General features: G+C 45.7%; 1 protein-coding gene across 1 annotated transcript in view; it reads left to right on the top strand.

Annotated features, from left to right (window-relative positions):
* Positions 1-24,733, top strand: part of NPR3 (natriuretic peptide receptor 3) — a 62,906-nt gene extending 38,173 nt beyond the window's left edge. Inside the window, exons 4-8 of the mRNA XM_006761800.2 lie at positions 10,276-10,411; positions 15,587-15,681; positions 17,593-17,728; positions 19,708-19,792; positions 20,817-24,733. Coding sequence (XP_006761863.2) covers positions 10,276-10,411; positions 15,587-15,681; positions 17,593-17,728; positions 19,708-19,792; positions 20,817-20,928 — 564 coding nt within the window. The 3' untranslated portion in view covers positions 20,929-24,733. The remainder of the gene's footprint in view (positions 1-10,275; positions 10,412-15,586; positions 15,682-17,592; positions 17,729-19,707; positions 19,793-20,816) is intronic.
* The last annotated feature ends 3,040 nt before the right edge of the window (positions 24,734-27,773 follow it).

The following is a 27,773-nucleotide window of genomic DNA, read 5'->3' as shown; positions in this document are numbered from 1 at the left end:
TGCTTTTACGTCAATTTACAACAAAACAACAACAACCCTGGAGTTGACTTTAACCATCTGGTATCCAATACCATCTTTTTCTTTCCTTTGATCCTGTTTCCCTGACAGTCAATTAAAGCTGTGTTTGCTAGGGCAGACTTTCTCATTCTTCTTTCCTCCCTCCTGATGCGCAGACAACATCTTGGCAATCTTACGCCTGGTAGAGAAGTCACACTAAGATTTGAAATAGGAGGCTGTTCATTTTGGTTCACCTTCCCTGGGTGAGTTTGGTCTTTAGGGGGTCGCCTGGCTTGATAAACACATTAACGCTGTGGGTGCAGGTGCTGGCCTGGAGACAGACGACTTGAGGGCCATTTGCAGCTCTGCCCTCGCTCTCTGTGCGACGTTGAGTGAAGCAGGCAACTGTGGTGGCTCCACTTCCCCACCTACACAACACGCCGGTTGGCCTGTCTGAGCTCAAAATTCCCTTCAAGTTGCCAACTTTTGCGTTTCTGCCATCCTCTTGGGCTGCCATGAAATGCCCATGAGGTTAAAGAATGCATCTCCCTGAGACATGTGCCCAGGGGTCTCTCTTGTGTCGTGGCAAGTAGATTTATTAGGCTCAGTGTCATTCGACCTTTAAAATGTTGGGACTAACTCCATGATAGTCCTGCTGCATCTGCATCTAGAACACTCTGCATGATTTTGGTAATGTTCTTAAGAGAAACCAGTCTCCTCACACTTGTAGAGTATGTTACCCTAAACATTTTTTAAAAAAGAAATGTCATTCCTTTTAATTGCCCAAGGGGATGAAACAATTTTCTTATGAAGTAGACTTAAACAGATCAATCTCTTCAAAATGTTTAAGATGTGGCATGATCCAACATGTAAGACTATGGAGCTTTTCTTGAAATTTGAAGACTTAACTGAATTCTCCAGCTGTAGACCTGAAGGGATACTTTCAGGATAATTACAAGGAATGCCTGTTTTTCCTGGTAGTTAGTAAGCATATGAAACTCATTACTCGCATAGTTTCCAAAAGCTGTCCTAAATGGGTTCCAGAATGATTTAGATCAGCTCATCATGATGGGCCCCAAATGGGATTAAGATCGTGTTGATCACTTGGTGTGTTGCCTTATTCTTTGAGGTTGATGTTTGAGATCTTTTAATGTCTTTTTCTAAAAAAGTCTTTTTAAAGAATAGTTATTGGTTTAAAATGAAAAAAATTGGTTAAATGATAGAAAACACAAAACTGGACAAAACATAAATGTTGACCTTATGTATTTTCATATGTTCCAATAGGACCAACTGTGGAAAGGTTTCCACAATTTTCCAGGTTTTGGTTATTCATGTAGGGAATTGATTAATAAAGAAAACACTTTATTATGGGAATTTTAAATATATACAAAACTAGTGAGTGCAGTATAGTGTAACTCCATGTCCCTGTCACTCAGCTTCAACAATTTTCAACTCAGTCTGATCTTATCTGTACCTTTTCACCACCGTTACCCCACTTTCTGATAATTCTGAAGCAAATATAAGCCACCCTCATTTCCTCTGTAAATATTGTAGCATGTATCTAAGAGGCAAGGCTCTTTATTATGTTATTAAAATAAAATTTATGTGTCTTGACTAACGTGAGTAATGCTGTAATGAACATCGGGTGCAGTTATTTCTTTGAGATACTGATTTCATTTTCTTCAGATATATACCCGGAAGTAGGATAGCTGGATCAGATGGTAGTTCTATTTTTAACCTTTGGAGGAAGTGTCATACTGTTTTCCATAATAGCTGCACCAATTTACACTTCCACCAACAGTGCACAAGTTTTCCATTTTCTCCACATTTCCACCAATACTTGTCACCTCTTTTTTTTATTATTAATAATAGCCATTCTAACGGTGTGCATTGATATCTCATTGTGGTTTTGACTTACATTTCCCTGATGATTGGTGACGTTGAACACCTTTTCATGCATCTGTTGATCATCTGTACGTCCTTTTTGGAAAAAAATGCCTATTCAGGTCCTTTGCTCATTTTGTTAATCAGATTGTTTTTACATTTGCTATTGAGTTGCATGAGTTCCTTGTATGTTTTGGATATTAAATCCCTTATCAGATATAAGATTTGCAAATATTTTCTCCCATTCAATAGATTGCTTTTCATTTTGTTGGCGGGTCCCTTGCTGTGCAGAAGCTTTTTAGTTTGATATAGTCTCACTTGTTTATTTTTGCTTTCATTGCTTGTAATTTTGGTGCCAATTCCAAAAAATCTATTGCCAAAAGCAATATCAAGGAACTTTCCCCCTGTTTTATTTTCCCTCCAATAGTTTTATGGTTTCAGGCCTTACATTTCTTTAAGTGTTTAATCCATTTTGAGTTAATTTTTGTGATGGCATAAGATAGGTGTTCAATTTCATTCTTTTGCATGTGGCTACCCAGTTTTCCCAGTACCATTTATTCAAGAGACTATCCCTTCTCCGTTGTGTAGTTTTGGGTTCCTTGTAAAAAGTTAGGTGGTCATATCTGTGTGGGTTTATTTCTGGGCTCTTGATTCTGTTCTATTGGTCTACTTACTGTTTTTATGCCAGCATCATACTGTTTTGATTACTATAGCTTTGTAATCTAGTTTGAAATCAGGAAGCATGATGCCTTCAACTTTGTTTTTCTTTCTCAGTATTGTTTTGGTTATTCAGGGTCTTTTGTGGTTCCATACAAATTTTAGATTTTTTTTTTGTTTTCTTTATGTGAATAAGACTACTGGGATTTTGATAGGAATTGCATTGAATCTGTGGATTGTTTGAGGATTAGTATCTTAACAATATTAATTCTTCTAATCCAAGAACATGGGATATCTTTTCTATTTATTTATGTCTTTAATTTCTCTCATCAATGTCTTATCATATTCAGTGTACAGATCTTCCACCTCTTTTATTAAATTTATTCCTAAGTATTTTATTGTTTTTGATGTAACCACTCCTTATTTCTGTTATCATATTTGTTTTACTCGTTCTTGAATTCGTTCTTGAGTGGATCATGCAGTATGTACTCTTATGCCTGGCTTCTTCCACTCCCTGTCCTGCTTTTGTGATTTTGCATGTTATTTCATGTATTAATATTCATTTTCTCCTCTTTTTGAATTGCTGAGTAATATTTTATTGTATAAATATAAGTATAATTTGCTTATTTATTTTGTATTGATGGACTTCCTCCTCCCCAGGTTGGGACTATTATGACTAAAGCTGCAATAAGCATTCTGGTATAAGTCTTAGAGTGGACATATATTTTCATTTTTATTGTTTGCATGAATACCTAGGAATAGAATTGCTGGGCCATAGCACAGATGTGTGCTTTATAAGAAACTGCCAAAGTAGCATTGTTTTACATTCCCACCAGCAATGTAGGTTGTGGGTGATATTTTATAGAGATTGCATTTAGTTCTGTTCCTCTGAAGAGAAATTTTGTGCTATCAGGCAGTTTGAGTAACCACTTTGAATTTTGGGAAGTGTGCTTTTTTTTTTTAAAAGAAGAAAGTGGTTTTGTTTTGGTTTGTTTTTACTCTTAGTCTTTGGATAAAGTCTTTACTTCTAAGATGTAGCCCATATGGAGTCTTACTGGGAAGCCTGAGCCATTTCCCAAGTTCCTCTAACCTGGTGGCATCAAGCTCCAAACTCCCTCTGTGCAGAGGGCAGCCGTCCGAGGCTCCTCAGCTTCTGCCGCCTCCCAGCTGCTGCTTTTACTGGACGCCTTGGTGTCGACCCTGTGCTTGCGCGACCAGCAGTCTTTCCCTTAGCAGGCTTCTGGACCAATTTTTATGGCAAGCGCAACTTTGTGGGGCCCAGTCAAGAGCTAAGAAGTCCGTGAGAAAGGCCTTGGAGCCGTTACAATGGACACATACTCTATTAGTTTGTCACAGGGGACTCCGTCCAACCCTCACTCAGAACCTACTTACCCCACTTTACGTAGAGCTGTAATACACTTTGTGATTTCTTCCCCCACTTGACACATGAGCAGTGGCAAGTACAAGAGGGCAGGATGACGTGCTAGAGGCAGTGAGAGTAGCAGGTAGTGACAGGGACAACCCCACTGAGTCTCCCTGTAGTAGAGGCAGGGCGAGGCCCTAGGGAACCTCACATACCCACCGTACGGCTTGCACATCAAGGAGCTTGTGGAGCGCCAGGGTAGGCAGGCGCACCGAAGTAAAGCAGACCCGTGAATGAAGGGAGTGAGGTGGTTCAGGGAGGGCTCGAGCAAGAACAAGTTTGAGTGGCTCACAGAAGGTGGGTGTATCCATTGGGCCCTGGGAGGGAACAGAAGACACACCGAAAGGTATTATTACACAGGTGTGTGCACAGCTAAGGAAAACCACCAAAGGAGGGCAGAGAACCGCTGGCCTGCAGAAGTGGGAAGCTGTTACCACCCTAGATCAGAAGGGGCAAGAAGGAGAGCTTGTGCACCCCACTCACCAGTTCCAAGAGTCCAGCAGCATGGAACCCTCTACCTCGTCTCTCCTCACAGGCGGTCGGGCAGCTTTCCTTGCTGCATTTTGCTCTTGTGAATGGATGCCATGTAACAGCATGAAGCCCCGTCCTCAGCACTGCTGTTCCATTCATAAAAGGGGCAGCCAGCTGCTGTGGTATAGGAGATGAATGAGAGGCCATATATGAATTAATGATCTTCCCAGGACTGTTTAATGATCCATTTCATTTATTCTTAAAATATATTTTTATTGATTTCAGAGAGGAAGGGAGAGGGAGAGAGAGAGATGGAAACATCGGTGATGAGAGAATCATTGTTAAGCTGCCTCCTGCACGTCCCTCATTGGGGATCAAGCCCGCAACCCGAGCATGTGCCCTGAATGGACATCGAACCATGACCTCCTGGTTCATAGGTTGATGCTCAACCACTGAACCACACCAGCAGGGCAGATCCATTTTGTTTTTGATGACAATAGTGAGTGGTACCTTTCTGCTTCTATTCACACTTCAGGCTAAAAGGTCTGAGTTCATGTGTCAGTCTAGGGCACTGCTACAGGGGCAGAGCTGAGCCCAGGATGGAGACCGTCATTTGGGCAAGTGAGGGCAACCCCCACCCCAAGGGAGTCCTAACTTCAGTGCAGGAGAAAGGAGGCTGCCGGACGGTATGGAGGTGCTTTGGTCAAGCATAGAGCTGGACCCTGCTCTCCCTGACCTGCTACCTGACAGTTAGTAAGACACCTGCCCTTTGCATCGCCTCAGAGGTCAGCCGGGATAAGGATGAAGATTTCCAACTGCACTCTCTTCAAGGCTAAAAGTGACCAGGGGAGCTCCATGCAGGCAGCCCTGTGTAGAAGAACAAATGTTAAGTGTCTGTCAGGAAGAGGAAGGACCACCTTTCTGGTGCTGAGGAGGTTGTGATACCGCTTGATTTATGGAGTTCCTGCTCTTTAAATTGTAGATTTTTAATTTTATGATTCAAAAGAAAATTGAATGAAAACAGATAGTATCCATATTTTTATTGTATGGAGCTCATGTGCACAGTGTTCATCAAATAAATAATATTCTTTAACTTTTTGCCCACATGCTACATCCCCAGGACACATCCTTCTGCTGGCCACCATCTCATTGGCCTAGGAGGGGAGGACAGGTCCATTTTCAGGATCATACTGCTAATTAGACAATATGCTGCTGCCCTTGTTCCTGCTGTGATGGGGAAAGGCAGGTTTGAGTCCATTTTTCCTCTTACCTTCCTGCCATCAAAATTTCCCTTCCCCCACATCTTCCCTTCAGTGGAATGGAAGGTTAAGGGTCATGTCTTTTCAAAAGACTCGAGTCCAGCTGGTGTGGCTCAGTGGTTGAGCATTGACCTGTGAACCTGGGTTCGATTCCTGGTCAGGGCACATGCCCCAGTGTGGGCTCCATCTCCAGTTGGGAATATGAAGGGGGCAGCCAATCAATGATTCCCTCTAATCACTGATGCTTCTGTCACTCTCTCCCTCTTCCTTCCTCTCTGAAATCAATAAAAATATATTTTAAAAAAGACAAAAGACTCTTGAGATATGCTACCTAACTCTCCACCTTCCTTATTTGCATTGGGAACCATTGGTTTATGGGAAGGAAGATGGAGTCACCTTGTGATATTCTTGAGTTCATTGATTACCACAGGCAAGATCTCCAGGCAGCCTCGCCTTGCATTGAGCTTTGGGAGCTTTCTCCCGGGACGCTTGGGGGAGCTTTACAGGCTGTCTCAGCACCCAGACCACCTGGGAGGTGGATTACTGCTGTGCTATTCACTGTCACTGCACAAAACAGCTGAGACAGGCAACATCTTTGCTTACTTGTTTGAAACACAAACACTGAGGAATTCCTCTACGAATTTGCCTCCCCAAAGAGAAATGAGAAAGATGCCACTCCTGCCACAGATGGGAGCCATGTCATGAATGGTCACTCTTTATGCTCAGTTAAAAAATAGCAAAATTTCTATTTGGCTGTCCCCATGAGATGAAAAACACACACTAATAAATAGACAAGGCTGACAAGTGCAATCAGAGAGACAGGCCAAAGGCAAAAATGGCATTCTTCCATCTGGCATACCTGCCGCTGGCCAGCTCCAGAGGGAAAATCAGGGGAACTGAAATGAAATGACAGAGAGTTAATGCCAGCATGCTGCCCTGTTCTGGCCAAGTTCCCAGGTTGAGTGGAAGATGGTGCGTGAGTTCCATCTTGTTGGAATGATACACAGCACGATAGTGATCGCCTGGGGCTTGTCCCTCATGGTGGTCCCCTTCACAGCCGCCTTGCGCAGACTCCCTCTACGTGTCCGCATGGAGCTGTGACGCTGTTTGTGTCCTTATGGAACTGTGACACTGTTTGGTCAAGACTGCAGATCCCCAGGGCTCTTGAATTGTATTGTTCTCTCTGTTTTTTCAACATCTAGCAGGGATGGCTGCATTTAAGAATTTAATGAAGACTTATGGCTGATGACAGTAAGGAGGGGATTTCTGGCTAAAAGGATGCTAAATACTGGAGAGGTTGTGCAGTCTGTCCATCAGGACTTTGAGGTCCAGGTGTTGTTCTGACAGGCTGGGTAGGGGGCAGACCAGATGACCTACTTCCTTTTAGCCTGGAGGTCCAGTGGAAAGTGTTCCAAAGGCAACTTAATACTCTGGACTTTTTCCCCCTTATTTTTTCAAAAATTTGCACTTCTAATTTGCAGTGTCTATAATGTGCTAATGGGCTTTCCTCCCACTTGAAAACATGTGTGGATGTGAGAATGTTCTCCTGGAGAAAAGAAGGCCTCTAGGGTTTTGCTTCTGGCTCGAGGGCCTATGAGGTAGGTGTTATGAAACCTCCTCCGCAGCAGGTTGGGGTGCCAGCGAGCCTCGGTGGGGGTCAGCAGCTCTCCTGCTAACTTTGGCAGGAGAGGGAGACACTCAGCTACTTTGAAAGAAAGGAAGTACAATTTTCAATTCGTTTGCAAATCAGGGTAGCATGGGTTTTCAGACTTGGACGTGTGTTTAGAACCAATCTATTTTCTTCTACCATTAAACCTGGTAGGAAAAAGGAATCCAGGTTCATGTTTCTCAGCCAGATGATCGCGCTTCCCATCCTGGGTTGTAGAGGGGGCAGCACAGAGGGCATATCAAGAAGGAGAATATGCCACTGTTGCTCAGTGGTTGAGCATCGACCTATGAACCAGGAGGTCACAGTTTGATTCTCAGTCAGGGCACATGCCTGGGTTGCAGGCTTAATCCCCAGGGTTGGGCATGCAGAAGGCAGCCGTTCAATGATTTTCTCTCATCATTGAAGTTTCTATCTCTCTCTCCCTCTCCCTTCTTCTCTGAAATCAATAAAAATCTATTTTAAAAAAAAGAAAGAAGGAAGGGGGAGAGTCAGATGAGGGTGGTGCTGGGGCCATGTCCAATGCTTAAGGTGGCCAGCAGTAGGTAGGTGTTATGATGGCCTTGGTTTAGGACTTTGGGAAGGCGTCAAGAGGAGGAGGAAGAGAGGCGGAGGTACTTCACAGTTGAAGCAGGGTTGTCCTAGGTGGCCCAGGAACAAGGAGTACGAAGGGAACAGCCGTCAGGTACAGAGTGCAGGACGATTGAGGGGGAGCGATGCTCTTTTCGTCTTCCAAGTAAGGAAGGGTTAGGCCAGAGCTTTTCTGAGCACCTTGCATCTTCCACTTTCCGTGACTCTGTGACTGCCCTCTGGAGCAGGATGGTGTGTATATAATTATCAAAGAGGAGAAAGAGCTTTTGAAAAAATATGTTTAGTGGCCCGAGAATGAAGTTACACAGCCAAAGTTCACTTATTAAAACTCATTAACTCATCAGCATGCGTACTTTCTCAAGCCACAATGACTTCATGGTCTAAGTGAAAATTTCATATTCCTTTGGAAAATTTAATTAGCATAGCCGAATCAGCAGAAAATTATCTTTGACCAGTAGATGTTATTTCTACACATTCTGCTTTGCCTAAGAAAATAGTGACTCTGAGACTTAAGCGTGCTGGCTAAGAGCAAGAGCCATTGTCTACTCTTTGCTTCCATGGTCCCAGGAATTGTTTTAGATGTTCTACATGTCCTCATTCATTTCATCCCCAGGAGAGCTCTAGGAGATGAATAGGTGCTAAACCCCTATTAAACCAACGAGGAAATGGAAGATCAGAGAGATTAAACAACGTGTCAGGACTAGGATTAGATTTTGGGTCCAGCAGCTGACTCAGAGCTCTCCTGTGAGCCAGCACTCTTTTCTATCCTCCACCCACCCCAGAGGGTCAGTGCAATTGACCAGCTTGGGCTGCACCCATCATACTTGGACAGAATTAAGGACCGGACATTGAGGAAGTAAGAGAACGAGTTGGGGTGTCAAAGCATGAACAAAGTTTCCGTTAAGTATAAATGGGTCAGTAAGATATGTTATACCAGTAAGTTGATTAATACCACTACTAGAAATGAGAAGCTAACCAGGACCCCTCGCTTTATAATTCACCATCTCTAGACAATAACGACAAGAACTAACAGTGAATACTGACTCTTTTACACCTATTGATTTGTTTAAACACAATGGCAGCCCCCCTAAGATAGGTATTACTATCTCTCTCATTTTCCAGATGAGGAAAACTGAGACCCAGCGTGGTGCGGAAACACAGCTAGGAAGTGTGAAGCTGGGCTCCCTACAATTTTTCTGACCTGCCTCTCAGCAGTAGGCTTGGTCACATCTGAACTATTTGCTTCTGGGACACAAACAGGACTTTACCGGCCCTTTGGGGGGGATGAAGCCAAGTAGGACTGGATGTTGAACTGTGTCTTCTGTGAATGTTTCTGTATTTGAACTGGGGGTGGGGCAGGAAACAGCCTCAAAGGCCTCACCCTGACTGTCGGTCCATGGGATGCCCGCTCATTCTGCTGCGTGGCATTACATTCCTGATGCTTTCTCCTGAAAGAAGGCTCGATTTTTCTTCATACTTTTGTGCAGTATTTGTTAGCTACTCAGTGTTTCAGGATCGTATTTGCTCATTTCATGTTTATTGAATGTTGCGATGGGTTTAAATGTGGTATTAGAACTTACAAATGGTGCTTATAGGAGGAAATAAGGCTCAAAGGGATTTGAGTGAATTTCCCAAGTCCACAGGAAGCTGTAAGTTTCCTTACTTGAGCCAGGCCTTTTTCCATTCCTGTCCTTGGAGCTTGGCAGGGAGTGGAGCTGGGGAGCACTGAGGTGCACTGCAACGACTCAGGACACACATTAGAACGAGAAACGAAGATGTCATTGCTGATAGAATAGAGAGCATAAATGGCGACAGGCAGGAATGACGCCACCCAGTCCTCTTTGCATGCCGAGCCTTCCAGCAGGCATTCAATAGCATTTGAATATGAGCGAATGGATCCCTACTCTTCTTTTAGCTAAGTTCCAAGTTCAGAGCACGGAGAGATCAGAGGGGCTGTTGAAGGTGGAGAAAACCTCCAGGGGGAGGTGGGACTCAAGTTGGCTGAGGCAGAGAGCAACGTGGGGAAGGAGCACGCCTGTGCAAAGGCTGATGCACCCGGAACATGTAACCTAGCCAACAGGTACAGGTTTTTTAAAATTCTGTACTATCTTGTCTGCTTTCCAAATTCCCAAACTGGGGAAAAGTTTTCCTCACTAAACCTGTGCCAGGAAAACCATGCCACCATTCTCGTTAGCTACGCCTCTGCCCGCCTCTGCCATGCTCGCAGGCCTGGAGTCTAACGTGTTGATCATTTTTATTCGATTATATTATTCCTCAACTTGAGTCATTTGGTGTTTGGTCTCACCCAGCTGGGGTTTCCTTTGCAGGTGAACATGTTTGTGGAAGGGTTCCATGACGCCATTCTGCTCTACGTCCTGGCTTTGCACGAGGTGCTCAGAGCTGGTTACAGCAAGAAGGACGGAGGGAAAATTATCCAGCAGACGTGGAACAGGACCTTTGAAGGTGAGGCTCCAGTTTTTACGTCGACGGCACTTTGCAGCTCCTTGAGCTGCTTCTTTGCTGGTTCTATTTTGCTCTTACGACCGTGGGGCCTTGCTTTCCTCAGCTGTGCAGTAAGGACAATAAGTCAAAATCAAGCCGGCCCACAGGCTTGCTGTGAAAATTCAGAGATAAAGCACGTGCAAGGGCTTTGAGAGAGTCCCACTGAAACGGGCAGTGGCTTCTCTCCTGATTGTTGGGCAAACTCCATGTTTCTTAAAATTAAATTCATCACAAGCTTCATTCACAACAAACAATCAATCTGTGAAGAGTTCTGTAGTCAGTTTTAAAATGAAAGATCCCAGATATACATTTCTCTGTTCAAACCTGAGTGGTTTGAGATGATGAGCAGGTCTAGTGAGCCCTCACTTTTCTTTTATTTATAAAATGATGAATATTAGCTGTGGCTTTCTTAACAACCAAAAAATGGCCCGTCATCTCATCACTCAAGCAACCTCTGTTGACGTTTAAAAATTGTACAAGAATGAGACTCTTCTTGGCTGGAAAATGTAAACAGTCCAGGAATGCACAAAATGAAAAGTGAAAGTTTTCCTCCTCGCCCTGGTCCCCTCCCTCCAATGTGGTCACTATTAACAATTCCCTATGATTCGGTTTAAAAATATTTTGTCTTCTGCCAGCACATATGCATTTGAATTATATCGTATCTAAAAAATTTATACAAAAAGCGTCATACCATGAATACCATTCCTCATCATAGCTATTTTACTTTCATGCCAAAAACGTTCCATATGAGTACTCATAGATTCAGCACATTTTTCAACGATAGTTCCATAGTTTTCCACCATATGGCTGCACAAGGAATTCTTTAACCAATCTCCTATTGATGCACACTTGAGCTGTTTATAGTTTCTGCTATGATGCATCTTACGTGTCTTGATGAATTTCTGTGAGTACGTCCAACAGGGAATATTTCTAGTTGTGGAATATCATTAGATATTGGCAAATGTCTTCTGGAAAGGTCTACTAGCTTATATTCTTGCCAACAGTGTATAGAGGGCTGGCTTCCTCTGGCCTCACCAGCACTCAAAGAAAATTAACACGAGACTCAGCATGAGCCGTGCAGTTATCAACTTCATATTCACTCACTCATTCATTCATCAAATATTCTTGAGCACCTACTATGTGCCAGGCACTGTTCAAGATACTGAGGATTTAGCAATAAGTGAAAGACATTCCCTGCAATCATATGAGATTCCATGGTAGTGGGATTAACTAATGATAAACAAATAGCCATTTCAGGGGCTTTAAATAAAGCAGGATAGAGAGATAGAAAGTGTCGTGTGGGACTATTAATTTAAATAGAGTGATCAGGGAAGGTCTCTCTGGTAAGTGGCAGTTGAGTAGAGACCTGAAGGAAGGGAAAGAAATTATGTTCATGAGAGAACATTCCAGAGAGAGCAGCAACTGCAGAGACCTTGAATGTATCTGTGGGACAGCTCTGAGTGCCCCCAGACAGGCAAGGAGGCTGAAACAGCATGGGAGAGGCAGTGTGATAGGAGTCCAAGTCAGAGAGGTAGTGGGGGCTAGATCCCACGGACCTGGGAGCTGCACCAAGGACTTTGGGTTCAGCCATCAGATGGTTTGAGGAAGATGATCTATCTTGAGTCTTTAAAAGGGGTCCTGTGGAGGCTGTGTGGAAAATAAACTATAGCATGCTAAAGGGCATCATGTGAGAGCCACTAACATAGAGTACAGATCGCTGGACCAGGAAACCCGTGTCCTGGTCATGGACTCCACCCTCAGTCCCTTGGACTTCTCCATCACCTAACCCTTGGGCGTTGGACTAGTTGATGACTGACAAGAGTCCTTTCAGTTTTGCATTATGCTACCTCCTCCTTTGAATCCTTGAATGCATTGGGGCTAGGCCTATATTTATTTGCAATCTAACTAATGACATTTTCAATGATGGGAACAAGTACTTCTAAGTCTAGATTTGAAGCACACATTTTTTTTTTCCAATTGGGACTCCTATCCACTCCACTGTCTTGTTCTGTTCTCAGTTATTAGAAGGGGCAGGGCAGCACAAAGGGGTCATGTTCCATCTAGAATTGTCTTGGCCTTAGCTATGGTGACAAGTGGTGGATTTCATTGCTCCTTGGTGGTTTATGTGGATGCCACATCTTACTCAAAACTAGAGTGACATCTGATTAACTTCTGACAGATTGTAGAATGTGAACAAACAGGCCTCCAGGATTGTCTTGCTCAACCTTAGACTGCTTTAGCTGGGAGCTGGAATCAAGTAGGATAATTCAGGGGGCATATTAGGACAGAGTCAAATTTTCCAGAAGTTGTGCCCAATACACTGAGAAACTGGTGTGTGTGTGGACACAATCTTGGTAGGCCACATCCCGTTCTTAGCTATTCCTCACTACGTGGTGTGGTCATTTGTTCTTGGTCTTCTGAGGGAGGTTGTTAAGGGAAGGGCAGGTGCCCACAATGGCTGGATTCAGTTTTGTTTAGAGGGCATGAACTGAATTTTCCCATAGGCCGTCTTGGTCTTCCATTCTAGGGCCAGGTCTACACAGGCAATAGGAAATGAGTTCTAAAACAATCAACTGTATGAGTTCAGCTTAAATGCAGAATCTCATTTGTCTAAATGTAAAGACAATTAAAGCCAAGGTAAGTTTCCATTCTCTTTACTAAACAGTGATCCAGCTGAGGGTAGCCCCCAAAAGACCTCTAAGAAAAACTTTAACCTTTCTAAATTTAAAATCAATTTTCATTTTAATGGTCACCATAAGGGACCATTAAGTTCTTAGGGAAAAATACTCTGGATGTTATTTGACAAATTTAGATTTTATTACCGAGAAACCTATGACCAACTCTCAACCATGGCCCGGGAAGAAGCTAAATTGCTCTCTGTGTGAGAGGTCAGAGTGACAAGGTAAATAGGATTGTGGCTCAAACTGTGAACTCCACTACAGGCCCATAGAAATGAGGGTGGGCTGTCTCAGTAATTATACAGGAAAGTTCTGCCGCAGCCTGACCATCACACCTCACGTACAATACTCTCAGGTGAAGTATCACTTGCTAATCGGCTGCCCTGAAGGTTCTCACCTCATTTCTTGGCAGAATTGTAATAGCTTCAAGTATAGTGAGGTCTTGGATTACCAGGGCCACCTTGTCTTATAGAACACTCTGCAAAAACACTTACAGAACACACTATCATAAAGCCCTCTGAACAGAATAAAAAAGGTTTTGGGATAACCAATACGTTTGGGGATATATATATATATATTTAAATATATATATATAGTTAAAAAATGGCATGACTTAAAAGTTGTATAGGCTGTCAAGGATAAACAAGTTCGAGGTAGGTGTACCCTTTGTAACCAGTCTATATTAAGAAGACAAAAAATCCAGATGAATGGCAACTCCATTCTGTTTCTGGCAAAGTAGACCAAAGTCTGGAAAAATCGGCAGGCCTTCAAACCACAACCCAAGGACAGTAAACCCAAATACTTGTCCTCTCCAAGCCACACTTGAGGATGGAACTTTCCCTTGGGATCCCTTTTCCCAGACATTCATTTTACTTCCGGAGAGAACCAGATCAATGGAAACACCAATTAAGAATTACACTGAACTCTGCCACAGTTTGAAATAAAGGAAAATGAATAGCCGTGGTGACTTAGCATGTAGCTGACATTTGCACTCTATTACTTAGTTAATGAAAATTACAATATAGACATTTAATATCAACTAAGGAGACATACTTGCTTGGTTGATTAGCTGTTGTAAGCCACCATTGCTGGCCAAAGCGAATTCAGTCTTTCCGGTGGGCACTCGGGGCTCTCCATACTCTGGCCACTCTGGTCCAGCCTTTCTCTCTGCTCCTTTCCATGCACCCGGGCCACCTCCCAGAAACCTCACGGCCACTCTGCTTTCCAGCGTCAGCGCCTTTGTAAATGCCAACAAGGCTAGCCTTTCTGCCTCGAACACTCCCCGCTCTCTGATGGCTGCTTGTCCAAACCATGGACTTCACCCACGTGCCCATGAAAGACTGCCTTTGCACGGGGCCTCCTGCTCTGCGTGGTGTGGGCACTGCCAGGCGTCCTCTCCCAGAGGTCAGGCCTGGCGATAGTAGCGATGACAGCAGAGGAAAGCAACCAACTTCTCTTCAACCTGCGTTGACAGGGCTTTACCTGTTTCATCTCGTCAACAGCCTCCTGGCCGGGAGACACTGTTATGACTCTTTCATGGTCCGGGAGGCTGAGTCTCACCGGCCAAAGTCCTTGCTCAAGGTCACGGTGCTTGTAAGCATGAGAGCCGGGATCCAAATGCAGACCTCTGGGTTCCACAGGCTAAATCCCTCCTCAGGGCTGCCCCTCTCTTGAGCGGAGAATGTGTCCCATTCACCTTTGCCTCCGCGGCAGCATCACCACGCAAACATTTGGGCAAACAATAAATGATTTACTGTTTCTCTGTGAGATAATGAATAGTCGCTGAACTTGTGGTAAGTCAAAGCTTTATGCTGGACACTTGAAACTCAAACAGTTATGAATGTCAATTATACCTTAATAAAACTGGAAAAAACTCCCCCCAAACAGAAACAGAACAGTGAATGAAGATAGTGGGAGAAAGATGAACTCTTCCTTCACTCTCAGCTCCCATGACCGGGGCCAGGCACTCCCCGTCCTGCGCACCACACTGCCCAGAGCGGAGCACATTGGCCGGGTCCTGGGCCTGGAATAGGGTTTCTCTTCTGACGTTTGTCTAGTGATAACACGAACCCGTGACAAGTCCAGGAGCCGGCCACACCTCCACTTCTCCTGCCTGGCAGTTTGCTTTTGTTTTAATTAATAGAAAACTCTGGGCTAAGCATGCTGCTTTCAGGATTAGCCTTACTCTTCTTTAAAAACACACATGCATATTTCTCAAAGAAGGTCATTTATTTCCTTTTCTTTTCGTTTTTAAATGGAGAAATGTTAAGAATTTAGGAATGCAGACACAGATGAAATTACAATGTCTTTCCCAAGGCCAACACAAACGCTCCGCGTCTGATGAGGTTCCCTGTGGCCAGAGGGCGCCTGAACAATCCCGTCCGTTCATGCCTCGTTTTCGTTGGCTCAGCGTTGCTTTAAGTAACCAACCTGGTGCTCCTCTTGTGTCATCCTCTAGGTATTGCCGGGCAGGTGTCCATAGACACCAACGGGGACCGGTACGGGGACTTCTCGGTGATCGCCATGACCGACGCAGAGGCGGGCACACAGGAGGTAAGCGAGCCAGGCTCTGCCCGCTCTCCTGCTGGTTAGGATCCCAAGGAATGTGTTCGTCCTGATGTCCTAATAGCTGTCCCCAAGGCAGCCTCCAAATGAGAATGAGCCCCATACCTGGGGTTTCCAAGTAGTGGGGAGCTCACGTCGGTTGAGGGGATCAGGGAAGACTTCTGGATTCAGTCCCCCGGTTACCCCAAGTGGGGAAATCATTCCTTTTAAGGGGCCACCAATCACAGCTCAGTCCTACGATGCAGGAGGGATGTGGGTGAGAGAGATGAAGTGAGATGGTGTATTTCTCTCCTCCCTTACAACCTGACTTTGTTTTGGGCGGGGGGTGAAGGGGCTACGAACTGGACAATTGTTAACGTTTCCAAAGATGGTGGTGTTTCTGGACAGCACCTCGGAGCGGGAAGAGTGCCCTGGACACAAAGATGAGCCTCTGACCCTCACTGGGAGGGTGCTTTCTGCCTCAGTTTCCTGGGCTGTCACATGGAGATATTCCTTGCTCTCTCGTGATTATGAGCCCCAAATGAAATGAGACCTAGGAAAAGTCTTTAAATGATCAGTCTATAAATAAAGATTATACACATACTAGAGGCCCAGTGCATGAAAATCCATGCACTGGAGGGGGATCCCTCAGCCCGGCCTGCCCCCTCTCACAGTCTGGGAGCCCTCAGGGGCCAGAGGCGACCCGGCGATCAGGGGAAGGCGATGCCCCATCACACCTCTGCTGCTGCCACTGCCGGCAGCGCAAGCCTCAGCCGGCCCTGGTTACCTGAGCCTCGGACGGCCCTGGGAGGCTGGGGGCTGAGGGGACTGGACACCACCATCTTGTGGCTGTGGGTGCCGCCATCTTTGAGGGCATGGCAGTCAATTAGCATATTCCCTCCTTATTGGCTGTGGGCACCGCCATCTTTGTGATGGCATGAGGGTCAATTAGCATATTCCCTCTATTAGATAGGATGCAGTGTTTCAGGTCGGATCTGCTGCTTGGGCTGGTCCGGGTGTGGTGGGTATTCTGGTCTCCCCTCTGTGAGGGAGGGTCATTGTGGGGGTGCAGGGTGACAGTGTGTGAGGTGCTCTGTAGGGTGTCAGGACACAGTGATTGTGTTCTGGTGATTGTGGAGAATGCTTTTTGCCACACCATGGAACAGCCTGGAGAGCCAGCTGCACCTCCCTCAAAAGGGACGGGCGGAGATGTGACAGCCACTCGGAGGAGCAGGCTGGTGACAAGAGAGATGGAGCCTGAGGACCCCGGATGGCGGTGCCTCTAGATCAGGGCTGAGGAGCTGATGAAAGGCATTTAAACCTGAAACTGAGAGAGACCTTTGGACTGAGCATAAAAGAATAATGATTTTCCGGGAACCAGAGGGACCAATCAAACAGGAGTTCCGCCCGGAAACAAGGTGTAAGCAGGGTAAACTCCTCAGCCAGGAGAATGTAATCCCGCCTCAGGGGCGTGTGAGGCCAGGAGTCCCTAAGAGCTACTTTCTTTAACGCTTCCATTATGTGGGGGCCGACTGAGTGGTGTGAGGCCATGCTCCTGTCTTACACTTCCTGGCCCAGCAGACCTGGTCTCCCTGCCCAGAGGAACGTGGGCCTTCAGAAGGGCTGGCCACGGGGCTGCCCGGTGGGGATGGGTGGACAGCAGCCCCGGATCAGCAGGGGGAAAGCTGTGAACCCGAGATCATGGTTCCCTGTGTAACCACCCACCTTGCCTTGAGGGGCCACAGCCCTCCCTCAGTGATGCCCACCTTCAGGGAGACTCAGCAGCTGTAAATCCCGACTTACAAAGTCCTCAAACACACGGCTGGGGTCAGGGTGCACACCGGGAGCCCGCCCTGCGCCTCCTAGGGAGACAGGTGACTGACCTCTCAGCTGGTCCCCTTGCTTTTGGCCTTGAAACAGGTGATTGGTGATTACTTTGGAAAAGAAGGTCGCTTTGAAATGCGGCCCAACGTCAAGTATCCCTGGGGGCCCTTGAAGCTGAGGATCGATGAGACCAGGATTGTGGAGCACACCAGCAGCTCCCCCTGCAAGTCGTGTAAGTCCAGGGGCGGAACCGCTGCTCCGCCATCAGTGGTGTCAGCATGATGCGGGGTTAGAAGATGTGTGATCCGGGGGCTCAGGACTGAAGGTTCAGATTTCTCTTCTGTTGTGGTCAAAGCCACAGAAATAACTCACGAACTGGCATCCCACCTTCACCAGAAGCTTCTATGTCTTTCTTCTCTTCCGTCCGTTTCCAAACTGGCAAAAGCCTTCTCCCTACGTGTTCATCTCTTATTATAACCTTACTGTGAGCAAACTCTGAAAATCAGAATGAGGCTTGCTATGAGAGATGAATGAGGAAATGACATTGAGTATGAGAGTTACCATTTTAGAGAAAATCAAAATACCAAATAATAGACGTCACTCACTTACTCATCCCTCGTAGCAAGTCTCATTCTAATTTTCGAAGTTTGCAGTTTCCGCTGATCCCTCAGAACCAAACAGATGATGTCCCTTAAACACCCACAGATTACAAACTGGGGAATGAGTGTTAAGTCTGTTATTTATGTATGGCCTGTCATAAACACAGAAGCAAGTGGACATTCTTATCAGGAGCTTACACATAGGAACAGCATTGGAAATCAGTGCTTTAGAAGACCCTTTTCTTATAAGCTAGTGAGGGCGAACAAAGTTAATAGCGTTCTTTAGGCCACTTGGTCACATATGCTAACATATGGATGCACATTGTGTTTGGGTCTGTGGGTACTTTTGCGTAGGCAGTGATTCCAGGAAGGAGTGAGGCAGAAATGAGTAGAAACAGTCTCTGGAGTTATCGGGCCTGGATTTGAAGTCCCATCCTTATCACTTACTGGTTTCGTGGCCCCAGGGGCATTCCTTTGTTTTTTTAAGCCTCAATTTTCAATCCCCAGAGGGAAAGTAGGGGAGGGTGGGGGTAAGGGGAAGAGATCAACCAAAGGACTTGTATGCATGCATATAAGCCAAACCAATGGACTCGGACACCAGGGGGATGAGAGCATGAGTTGGGGGAGCAGGGAGGTTGGGGGTTAATGGGGGGATGAGGACACATTTGTAATACCTTAACCAATAAAGAAATTAAAGATTTAAAAAAAAATGAAGGGAATCTGCCCAACTCTTAGGACTGTTTTGAGAATTAAACAAGGTGATGGGTTGAAGGCTGTACCCTGAACTCTTTATAGACAAGCTAGCTATTTGTCATTTTTATATAATGACCAGGACACCACTGAACTTGATTGTTTCTGCTGTTACTCACGTTTTCACAATGCTATGTAGGACATTTCAACATGAAACTCTGGCGTTGGTGAGAGAACATCTAAAAAGAGAACGTTAACCCAGTGAATTTTTCACCAAAACTTCCAGGGCTTTGGCGTGTCCCCACCCATCGGTGAAAGTAAGGCATGCGGGTCGATTCCACGGTCTGTCCAGTTGTCCTCTCTGATGTAAACTCACACAAGTGTGGATGGAGCTGGACACCTGTTCCACTTTCCCTCGAGTCCTCTTGAGCCGGCGTTCTTCCCGCTGTCCTGTAGCAGGCTGTGCGCTCATCTAGTGTGCTCCCTGTAGCAGGCTGTGCACTCATCTAGTGTGCTCCCTGTAGCAGGCTGTGCACTCATCTAGTGTGCTCCCTGTAGCAGGCTGTGCACTCATCTAGTGTGCTCTTAGGTGCTTCTTAGGAAAAGTGCAGGATCCCCTAGAAATCTTTCTCAAAAAAGAAAGGAAAATGTTCTCAAGTGGGAAACTGAGAAACACCGTCCAGAGAACGAAGCTTTTCAATGAATGAAAGGTTAGGACGTATGAATTCAGGGTTTGAATGACACCTATTCATTGAAATGTCCTGAGATTTTCTTTATGATCTAGTATGTGATGGATATTTGCCAATATTCTGTATGTGATGGGGAAAATAAATGTGTGCTCTTATTCAAAAACAGAAAGGTTAGGAGGAACCTTTTCTGTTTCTCAAAATGAACTCTGATGATCTATTTTTTTCTCAAGCAGGTGGCCTAGAAGAATCAGCGGTCACAGGAATTGTGGTGGGGGCCTTACTAGGAGCTGGTTTGCTAATGGCTTTCTACTTTTTCAGGTTAGGACCTTGTAATCGGGTTTAAAAATTCACTCTATTATTGCCTTTGTCACTTGCCTTTGCATGATCTTTCTGTGACCTGCCCATATCTTGCTCTTACCCCAAAAGCATGGTGGTTGGAAGAACAAAGCCATCTGTTGGTGGGCCCCCTGGTGTGGTGGTCAGTGGGCTAGCGTGCTAGGGAGAGGGCAGGGGTTCCTGCTGCACTGGCCTGTGGGCCACAGAACAGCTACTATCCTTTGATACAGATATTCTGACCCAAATCCCTACCACCCACCCAGTGTGTACATGGAGAGGAAATCTGCACAAAGGGGAAATAGATGGCCCCGTTCTCAGGCTTCCTCCGGGTCAGAAGGAGGTGCCTGGGTTCACCTTCTGGAGAGGAGGCAGCAGCTCCGAGTGGCCCATGCTCTCAGGCTGGTCGGTGCTGAGCATTTGGAGACCCCACACACTTGGTTACCACTGTGGTTAAGCCCCAAGGCTTGTAAAATTGTCATATTTCTCTGTGTCCAAGATACTGACAGTTTCGCACCACAAGGGCGGTCGATCCCTTTGTAATCTTTGGTGGTTGAGTTTGTGGCTTATTCTTAAGCCATTCGACCACAATTTCTTCATTTCTGCATGGAAATGTAGCTCTGGGTGTCTGTGGCTCTTGGTGGGAACAATTGTATTCCTGTTCCTTTGGCTCAGTGCACGTAATCTGATCTTTATCTGGGGCCTGTCCTGGGAGTTGGGGAGCGCTTCTGTGGCCCAATAGACACGACTGAACCCACCAGGCGCCCAGGGAAGAAGGGAAAGGCTTGTTCTATGGCATTTCAGAAAGCGGGCCAATTTTCCTCCTTGAATAAGGTCAGGGCGCCTGGGGGCACTCTACTTTAATCTCTGACCAGGGTTTCATATTCTGTCACTTCTCATTTATCAACCCCAACCCAGATGTCCCCCAAGGGCATTCTTTGTAAGAGAAACCATAGTATTTTGTAGCCAACGGAGGTTTTATTACTACATTCACTTTCCCTTTACCCAGGAAGAAATACAGAATAACCATTGAGAGACGAAACCGGCGAGAAGAAAGAAACCTCGGGAAACATCGGGAGCTCCGGGAAGACTCCATCAGATCCCATCTTTCGGTGGCTTAAAAGGAAGCCTTTGCTTTCGGCCCGAGATTCTTTGGGGAGATTGATGGGATGAAAGACATGACTGGAACAGAGGCGTGCTCTTGAAGAACTCATTCTTTTAAGCATTTAGTCATTTCGTTGTAAAATTTCTTTAGAAGCTCAGGAACTACTATTAGTCATCAGATGCCTCTCGGCCTTTCATCTCGTGACAAGAAAATATCAGAATATAATGTCACTCTGTTAAACGTGCACACTGTTTCCAGGGCCTGTGTTGGATTTATGGTTTGAGAATCTGATGTCTCCCTATCTTGCTGGCTTTTGGGGGCATTTCACACAAGGCTATAAAATGGGGTTTTCTCAAATGAAATGTTTTATAGCTAGAATAAAATCATTTTTACAAGTAGAATATTCTTAGAAAGAATTTAACACCCAAGAAGAGGAAAATGTAATGAAATATCTCAAGGTGGGAAATACACTCGTGCCTCTCTCTAGTGCTGGCTGGCCAGGTTGAGGACGGCTCTGTCCAATGTATGCATTCAGGTCCTGACTTCCTCTCTTGACAAAGGATTCCCTCCTGGCCCCCTCAGTGTCTCATAAAAGCTGCTCTGGACAGTTGTAACTATCATCGAGACAAGAGGGTTTATACAAGAAAAGCAAATCTAAAATGTTTCATTTTTTAAAATGTAAAAAACAAAGCCCTATTTCCCACTAACATTTTATTTTTAAGTATTTTGATCTTATATTTTGCTATTAGAAAATGTGTCTATTTTTTCATTTTTAAGATTAAATTTCACTTATATTTGAAAAACATGGGTATAACGGTGATGAAAGATGCTTCTCTCTCCCAACGCCCCCCCCCCCCCTTGTCCTCTTCCCCTGGGCCAGACCCAACTGCAAACTGCTGCTTTAATTCCAGAGACCTAGAAATGTCTTCCGATTACAGACCCTGCAGGAGCACATTAATTTACCTGCTTTAAATGAACGTTGTTTTAGGGATAGATCCCTTCCAATTCTGGCCAAATGATGAGTTTCAGGATCAAGGGTGAAATGTACTAGAATTAAGTAGGATGTTATAAGGGGAGGCAGCCCTTTTTCCTCAAGAAGAACTTTATAAGAGAGTTAGAGCTTGAGAGTAAACACAGAAATGATAAATACATGGCATTTTACCAAAACTTACAGTGATGATTTGGGTTAAAAGAGAGAATCTGCGTAGCGACTATATTCCCTGTCAGTTAATTCCGCAGAGTTCTGTAGTCAGCCACCAGTGTCCTGTGTAACCATGGTTGTGGGTGTGGGTATAAGGACTTTGGACAAAGTTGAATAAGCCTTTACTGAATCTCCAGGCTGTACCCAGTACTCTGCACACAGGTTGACATTCAGGCTGTCACTGTATGATTCGTGGAGAAAATGGACGGTGAGGACAGAATGGGACATTGCTGGACTAGCTAGCATGTAATTAGGTCACTCGGTCCTTGATAACATTTGAGCATCTGGAAAATAGTTTTAAACATCATCTTACTGTCTGTAACAGACCATGTGTAGGGAGGTCAATAGTGGAGTTTGAACAATTCCTGGGAGGTCATAGCTCGTACAGGTGAGGGCGGAGGCCGATGAGTGGAAGCCGTGTGTCTTGGAAGTTGGTCCCACCTTGCTTCCTGGAGGAGCTGGCCCCTGTCACTCCTACTCCAGTCAGTCACAGGGAATGGATTACTTCTGGGTGAGGCACATGTTCCCTTTATGGCTTAAAAATGTTTTGCAGCCAGCTGGAGAACATGATCAAAGAATTAAGGATGATCAACTGGAACAATGATGTTGTAGTTCTCCATGTTGGATGCAAAGGAAAAAGTACTAAATTTTAAAAAAGGATGGAAAGAGAAAGCAAGAAAGGCAAGCTCCAGAAATCCTATCATAGGAAGAGAGCCTGGGAAGTAAAACCCAGAGAAGTAAAGTGATGAGCAGCTCAGGGCTCCTCAAAGCGAAGGCTTGATTCCATTTGGTTTTTATGAATTGAGAACTTATTTCTCTCTAGTTTGTTTCAGTGATGTTTGTTATGACTTTTAGAGATACTCATTTTCTTTTATCATGTGTTTGTAAAGAGACATTTCAATTTTGAGCCTATGTGCTTATTTCAGGGGGAAAACACTCTACCTGGTTGCAGTTGTTGGGTATAAACATTTCTAGCCTTCCTATAATCGACACAGGGTTCCATTAACTCACATTTTTAAAGCAAATATATTTTATTTCTACTTTAGGTAGAGGAATAGTTCTGAAGTTAATATTATTATGTCCCCAGATAAAATTGTAAAAATGAGAATTTTAGTCTTTTAAAAATGGCAGAACAAATTATGAGGTTTCACAGATGTGGATGCCATTCTCTTCCAATCGTAAAGCAATCATAGGGCTCTTAAGATTGATTGCTTATGTCTGCTGTCTATACTTTCTGCCTTGAACTCATCATATGACTTACCAAAACTCTCTTATGTTTTGGAAGACTCCATTCAGTTGGAAACATTTGCAAAAAGTGTGGGTGTTTGGCCCAAGGTTACCCTGGGTTCAGACCTGTGGAGATTGTAGTTTCAGAGTACGTTCCTAACTGCTAAGCAAAGTCTTTGACAACTAGTCATTTATCCTCCGCCAGGAGCCACATGTCACACAGTCAAATAAATGGGGCTTTAGTTCTTAAACCATTCTATACAGTTTTCCCTTGAAGGCCAGGGAGTTCGGGTTTAAAAAGAGGTCAGTACCAGCTGGCCAAGCCAGCCGACATCGACGCCGGTCAAGGTATATGCTTTTCACATCTACTCATGGTGTTGGAAGTAAGTGTAGCCTTTATGTTCATCATTGTCACCTTCTCAGATTGTTTTCCTGGACTCAGAAATAAAAGCTTTCTCCAGAGGCTCACTTCCATCCCGAAAACACTCTCTGTATAGAGGGTGCGTCCTCCCCCCACCCTGACCGCAGGTTCTGCGAGGAATCCCCTGTAAACATTATATTTCTTGGAAGCACCATTAGCGTGTCCTTTCCTGAACCACAGACACGGCTCCACTGGCTTTAAAACAGTTCTCTACGTTTCAGAGGCAACATTTCACGGAGGGAGGGGAGACGTGTATGGAAATAAATTCCTGAAATTCTAAGACTTGATGGCCAGACACTGCTCCCTTATTCACAGGCTTCTAGGGTCACAAACTCCTTCAAGGCCCCTGTGCCCTCTTTGCCCCCAATTTCCCACTTTCCTTCTGTCTGGCGCTGGGTTTCGGAGGGTGAGACTGGCTGTTGGCAGTGAGACGAAGGCCATTGTGCAGGCCTCACAGAGTGACAGGAATTCAGAAGGGAAGTCCCGTGGCGCCCCCTTCTTGGGGGTACGCAGTGGCTGTTGGTGGAAGTCTCTGTAGGGAACCACATAGAATATCAGGCCGTGTCTTAAGGGAGTGTTTTTTTTAAAGGAAAGGCACGCGTTTCTATGTTTCTCGGGACACAAAGAACTTAGATGCTGACTGGATGCAGGCAGAAAGCCCAATGCCCACCGAGAGCAGGCCCTTGATCGGCGTTCGGCGTTCGGGGGCTTGTTTGGTTATGCGCTGTGGCCCAGTGCTTCCTGAGGGAGCTGATCATGGGCCGACCTTCTTCAGTGGGAAAGCGAAATTCTCTAAGACCAGGGCCTGTGTCTGAGGGTCAGGGTGGCAGCGGAGAGGAGGAGGTGGTGTTTCTTGGGGTTGTCTTTGGAAGTGCGGAGTAGCCAATAATTTAGTCCTCTTCAACGGCCAGGCTCTGCCAGAAGCACAGGCCACACCCAGAAAGGATCAGGAGCTCCGTTCTCTGAAAGGAACAGAAGGTACAATTGCAAATTGCCTCGTCTTCCCCTCCTTCCTCCCGCACCCCACTCACCTCTGTCCTGGCTGTGAAGGTGCGCCAGCTCTTGCCCCTGCAGGCAGAAGCTTGCCGAGGGACCCCCGCACTTCCTCAGGAAGACGGCCACCCGCCCGGTGCTGGCTGCAACCAGAACCCTTATGTTAACTTGACCACACACGCCCCAGGGCACTTCAAGCCTGGGATGTGCATAGACGCCAACAAGCCTGACCTGGTTTTCAGCATGCCGGTCTCCCAAACATCTCTTGCAGGCGTACCCCACAGCTAGACTCTAGGATTAAAACAACTTTCAAAAGGTGCTGGATTGGAGCTGGTTCAAATTTCTCATTAACCACTAACGTTAATTCCTACCAAAGGCAAAGCCATTCTACACCAGCTGATGCTGTTCACGTCCGTGTCTTCAGCTGCTTCAAACACCGGGGCAGGGTTGCCATGGGAGCGAGGCTCAGAAGTAAAAATCCACAGGCTGTCCTCGCGCTCTGATGGGCCGGGTGTGGGGTGATTCCTGGGGGGAGATTGGAACAAGCAGAATTAAGATTTAGCAAAAAATGCTGCATTGCTCTGATCCAGGAGTTAAAGTCCTACATTTCCACGCAGGAAGGAATAAAGGGCCCATTCACCCAGGGTGAGTCGCAGCACAGCCCGCCAAAATGTTTCTCACTGGGGAAGAGAAAATGCGACCACAGCACATGATAACTGGGCAGAGAAGGGACATGTTGGCTTTGAAGCAGGCTGTCCTATGCATTATTCAATACCAAAGCTGAATGTGTTCTATGTGGCGTGTCTTACTGACAAGAGAGCCATGAGGTGCCCGAGGCAGCCGGGAGAGCCTGGGCGTTTGCAGACCGTTGTGCTGGGGCCTGGGAATCTGAGCTTTGTCCCCTGTGCCTGGTGGGTAGTGACACCAAGAGGAGGTCCAGACACTGTGGAGGGTCCCTCTGCAGCCCTTGTCTTCTGGGCCGGGTTAGTCATTGTGAATGTAAACACAGGACCACTGAACAACGCGACCCTACCACGAGTCCGGTAGCAAAGGAAGAGTAAAAGCGGCACCTGCTACATACAGTTGATTATTCTAATGTAAGTAGAACTATCTGCATATAATGTGATTTAATTTATTGTTGTGTTGTGTAGAAGATGAGAATTAATGACTGTGGATATAACCCCTGTTTTGTATAATATATTTTATTTCCGGTGCAAACTGGTCCTTTAAAGTATCTACTTCATTTGGTGTTTGGATATAAATGTGTATGTGTTCTTGTAAATGTTTTCATTCAGCAAGAATGCCACATGCTCACAGTATAACAATGTGTTCTCATTAAAAATACATCCCACAGCAAGCCTTTCCTGTTTGTGATTCAGCCACCCCCACTGCCCAGGTCCATACCCTCCAGGGACCGGGTGGGCTCCCAGGAGGAGCTTAAGTAAAAGATCAATCCGTGGATGGGGTGGGTTTTATTGTTTGCCTGGTGCCTATGAACTAACTCAAGAATTTTCTGCCCAGCAAAGGGAAATTTACAGAAATAAGAAAATAATATTATTCAAATGAGGGGTCTTCCCTGAATTGGCCAGTGAGGGAAGAAAGCTGAGTAATATGATCTCGAGTGTCTACAGCAAGCATGTCAAACTCAATGGCTAACACGGGCCAAATAAGCAAGGTTTAAGTTTATGTGGCCGCAAAAAACCAAAAGATTCAATTTCCATAGAAACGTAGGTTGATTTAGAAAAGTATTGTGTAAAAAAAAAGCATAAGAGCAATGATAAAATTCATGTTTTCTTCCTGATACTTGGCATCTCTTCTCTGCTACCATCTTTCCTGCTTCGGGGGAGATCTTGTTCACAGAGATTACTTTCAAACCGACCCACAGTGAATATCAGTAATTCTGGATCTGACAGGAGACTTATTTCCTTTCATAATTGTAAGTAACTGCTCATGCCGTTATACTGGCTGAGCCGCAAAAATATTCGTTGTGCGGGCCGCGAGTTTGACATGCTTGGTCTACAGCTTGAGAACACCGCACTGTTACACAATGGGCCTCATCGACCTAGGCTGTCCCTGCCCGCTTTGGCGAGGCCCTAAGTTAGTTTGGTCACTCTCAAGAGCACCCCACGAAGCAGACCAGCCAGCGCAGGCATCCCCCGTGGCCTCCGAGCTGTAACAGTTGCTGCACTGTCTGGGAAGTCACTGGGTTTATTTCAAGCCCCAGAAACACGTGGCGATTCTCACGGTTGGAGCAATGTTCCCTCGGTCCTGCTGCTGCCACCACCACCATGGGGCCTCCTGAGACCACAGCACCCCTCACCCCAGTGCAGGGGCTTGAGGCGATCCTGCAGAAGGAGGCTGCCTTGGGGGTGGAGGTGGGAGTGGGGGGCAGGGCGAGGGGCCCTGGAGGAATGAAGGGGGGCCAGGAAATGTCCAGGAAACACAGGATGTCTCATCCGTTCGTGTTGCTATAACAAAATGCCACCGACCGGGCAGGCCTCTGGAGGCTCTGGGTCCTGGTGAGGGCGGCTTCCTTCTCGCTGTGTCCTCACGTGGCCCGTGTGTGTGTGTGTGTGTGTGTGTGTGTGTGTGTGTCTGTGTGAGTGTGTGTCTGTGTGTTTATGTATGTCTCTGTGTGTGTCTGTGTGTGAGTGTATGTGTGTGTGTGTGTGTGTGTGTGTATAGGGTCAGGGGAGAGATCTCTTGAGTCTCTTCTTTTTGTTGTTAATCCTTACCCAAGGATATTTTCCCATTGATTTTTAGAGAGAATGGAAGGAAGAGGGGGAGAGACACATTTGCTGGTTGCCTCCTGCATGGGCCCTGTCCAGGGCCGGGGTGGATCCTGCAACCAAGGTGCGTGCCCTTGACCAGAATTGAACATGGGACCCTTCAGTCCGTGGGCTGATGCTCTATCCTCTGAGCCAAGCCGACTGGGGCTTGAGTCTCTTCTTTTAAGGACACTAATCCGATAAGATCAGGGCCTGACTTTTGTGTCCTCATTTAACCTGAATTACTTCCT

Source organism: Myotis davidii, unplaced genomic scaffold (assembly GCF_000327345.1).
Source record: "Myotis davidii unplaced genomic scaffold, ASM32734v1 scaffold496, whole genome shotgun sequence".
NCBI classification, from domain to species: Eukaryota; Metazoa; Chordata; class Mammalia; order Chiroptera; family Vespertilionidae; genus Myotis; species Myotis davidii.
Note: the sequence above shows the minus strand (reverse complement) of the source record. Positions and strands in the feature narration are given on the sequence as shown.